Genomic DNA, 3305 nt, shown 5'->3' on the forward strand with positions numbered 1-3305 from the left:
TCCCTTGTCAGTTGGACTCCTGGGTATTTTATTCTCTTTGTAGAATTGTGAATTGGAGTTCACTCATGATTTGGCTCTCTGTTTGTCTGTTATTGGTGTAAAAGAATGCTTGTGATTTTTGCACATTGATTTTGTATCCTGAGACTTTGCTGAAGTTACTTCTCAGCTTAAGGAGATTTTGGGCTGAGACGATGGGGTTTTCTAAATATACAATCATGTCATCTGCAAACAGGGACAATTTGACTTCCTCTTTTCCTAATTGAATACCCTTTACTTCTTTCTCTTGCCTGATTGCCCTGGCCACAGCTTCCAACACTATGTTGAATTGGAGTGGTGAGAGAGGGCATCCTTGTCTTGTGCCAGTTTTCAAAGGGAATGCTTCCAGTTTTTGCCCATTCAGCATGATATTGACTGTGGGCTTGTCATAAGTAGCTCTTATTATTTCGAGATACATTCCATCAATATCTAATTTATTGAGAGTTTTTAGCATGAAGGGCTGTTGAATTTTGTCAAAGGCCTTTTCTGTATCTATTGAGATAATCATGTGGTTTTTGTCGTTGGTTCTGTTTATGTGATGGATTATGTTTATTGATTTGCATATGTTGAATCAGCCTTGCATCCCAGGGTGAAGCCAACTTGATCATGGTGGATAAGCTTTTTGATGTGCTGTTGGATTTGGTTTGCCAGTATTTTATTAAGGATTTTTGCATCTATGTTCATCAGGGATATTGGTCTAAAATTATCTTTTTTTTTTTTTTTTCCGAGACTGAGTCTTGCTCTGTTGCCCAGGCCGCAGTGCAATGGCACATCTCAGCTCACTGCAAGCTCCACCTCCCGGGTTCATGCCATTCTCCTGCCTCAGCCTCCTGAGTAGCTGGGACTACAGGTACCCGCCACCATGCCAGGCTAATTTTTTGTATTTTCAGTAGAGACAGGGTTTCACCATGTTAGCCAGGATGGTCTCGATCTGACCTCATGATCCACCCACGTTGGCCTCCCAAAGTGCTGGGATTACAGACGTGAGCCACCATGCCTGGCCAAAATTCTCTTTTTTTGTTGTGTCTCTGCCAGTCTTTGGTATCTGGATGATGCTGGCCTGATAAAATGTGTTAAGGAGGATTCTCTCTTTTGCTATTGATTGGAATAGTTTCAGAAGGAATGGTACCAGCTCCTCTTTGTACGTCTGGTAGAATTCGGCTGTGAATTCGTCTGGTCCTGGACTTTTTTGGTTGGTAGGCTATTAATTATTGTCCCAATTTCAGAACCTGTCATTGGCCTATTCAGAGATTCAACTTCTTCCTGGTTTAGTCTTGGGAGCGTGTATGTGTCCAGGAATTTATCCATTTATTCTAGATGTTCTAGTTTATTTGCGTAGAGGTGTTTATAATATTTTCTGATGGTAGTTTATAGTTCTGTGGGATTGGTGGTGATATCCCCTTTATCATTTTTTATTGTGTCTCTTTGATTCATCTCTCTTTTTTTCTTCTTAGTCTTGCCAGCAATCTATCTATTTTGTTGATCTTTTCAAAAAAACAGCTCCTGGATTCATTGATTTTTGAAGGGTTTTTTGTGTGTCTATCTCTTTCAGTTCTGCTCTGATCTTAGTTATTTCTTGCCTTCTGCTAGCTTTTGAATTTGTTTCCTCATGCTTCTCTAGTTCTTTTAATTATGATGTTAGGGTGTTGATTTTAGATCTTTCCTGCTTTCTCTTGTGGTCAGTTAGTACTATAAGTTTCCCTCTACACACTGCTTTAAATGTGTCCCAGAGATTCTGGTACATTGTGTCTTTGTTCTCACTGTTTTCAAAGAACATCTTTATTTCTGCCTTCATTTTGTTATTTACCCAGTAGTCATTCAGGATCAGGTTGTTCAGTTTCCATGTAGTTGTGTGGTTTTTGAGTGAGTTTCTTAATCCTGAGTTCTAATTTGATTGCACTGTGGTCTGAGAGACAATTTATTGTGATTCCTGTTCTTTTAGATTTGCTGAGGAGTGTTTTACTTCCAATTATGTGGTCAATTTTAGAATAAGTGTGATGTGGTGATGAGAAGAATGTATATTCTGTTGAATTGGGGTGTAAAGTTCTGTAGACGTCTATTAGGTCCACTTGGTGCAGAGCTGAGTTGAAGTCCTGGATATGCTTGTTAACCTTCTCTCTCATTGATCTGTCTAATATTGACAGTGGAGTGTTAAAGTCTCCTATTATTATTTTGTGGGAGTCTAAACCTCTTTGTAGGTATCTAAGTACTTGCTTTATGAATTGGGTGCATATAAATTTAGGATAGTAAGCTCTTCTTGTAGAATTGATCCCTTTACCATTATGTAATGGCCTTCTTTTTCTCTTTTGATCTTTGTTGGTTTAAAGTCTGTTGTGGAGCAGCACCAAATCCAAGATGGCGGCCAGCAGGAGGCTGATGAAGGAGCTTGAAGAAATCCGCAAATGTGGGATGAAAAACTTCCGTAACATCCAGGTTGATGAAGCTAATTTATTGACTTGGCAAGGGCTTATTGTTCCTGACAACCCTCCATATGATAAGGGGGCCTTCAGAATCGAAATCAACTTTCCAGCAGAGTACCCATTCAAACCACCGAAGATCACATTTAAAACAAAGATCTATCACCCGAACATCGACGAAAAGGGGCAGGTCTGTCTGCCAGTAATTAGCGCTGAAAACTGGAAGCCAGCAACCAAAACCGACCAAGTAATCCAGTCCCTCATAGCACTGGTGAATGACCCCCAACCCGAGCACCCGCTTCGGGCTGACCTAGCTGAAGAATACTCTAAGGACCGTAAAAAATTCTGTAAGAATGCTGAAGAGTTTACAAAGAAATATGGGGAAAAGCGACCTGTGGACTAAAATCTGCCACGATTGGTTCCAGCAAGTGTGAGCAGAGGCCCCGTGCAGTGCATTCAGACACCCCGCAAAGCAGGACTCTGTGGAAATTGACACGTGCCACCGCCTGGCGTTCGCTTGTGGCAGTTACTAACTTTCTACAGTTTTCTTAATCAAAAGTGGTCTAGGTAACCTGTAAAGAAAGGATTAAAAATTGAAGATGTTCTAGTTCTGCTCTCTTTGTTTTAAAAATCACTGCTTCAATCTAAAAAAATAAAAAAATAAAAAAAAAAAATAAAGTCTGTTGTATCAGAGACTAGGATTGCAACCCTTGCTTTTTTTTTTTTTTGCTTTCCATTTGCTTGGTAGATCTTCCTCCATCCCTTTATTTTGAGCCTATGTGTGTCTCTGCATGTGAGATAGGTCTCCTGAATACAGCACACTAATGGGTCTTGACTTTTTATCCAATTTGC

General features: G+C 40.1%; 1 protein-coding gene across 1 annotated transcript; it reads left to right on the forward strand.

The window, feature by feature from the left end:
- Positions 1-2363: 2363 nt before the first annotated feature.
- On the forward strand, positions 2364-3060 carry LOC104657843 (ubiquitin-conjugating enzyme E2 L3). The gene has a single exon (XM_010357714.2). The coding sequence runs from the start codon at positions 2392-2394 to the stop codon at positions 2854-2856; it is 465 nt and encodes a 154-aa protein (XP_010356016.1). The 5' UTR covers positions 2364-2391; the 3' UTR covers positions 2857-3060.
- Positions 3061-3305: the final 245 nt, after the last annotated feature.

The sequence above is a fragment of the Rhinopithecus roxellana genome, chromosome 1, assembly GCF_007565055.1.
Source record: "Rhinopithecus roxellana isolate Shanxi Qingling chromosome 1, ASM756505v1, whole genome shotgun sequence".
In the NCBI taxonomy this organism is placed as follows: domain Eukaryota; kingdom Metazoa; phylum Chordata; class Mammalia; order Primates; family Cercopithecidae; genus Rhinopithecus; species Rhinopithecus roxellana.

What these genes read in the sequence shown, in the direction of transcription:
- LOC104657843 (XM_010357714.2), top strand. Translation starts at nt 2,392, where the DNA reads ATGGCGGCCAGCAGGAGGCTGATGAAGGAGCTTGAAGAAATCCGCAAA.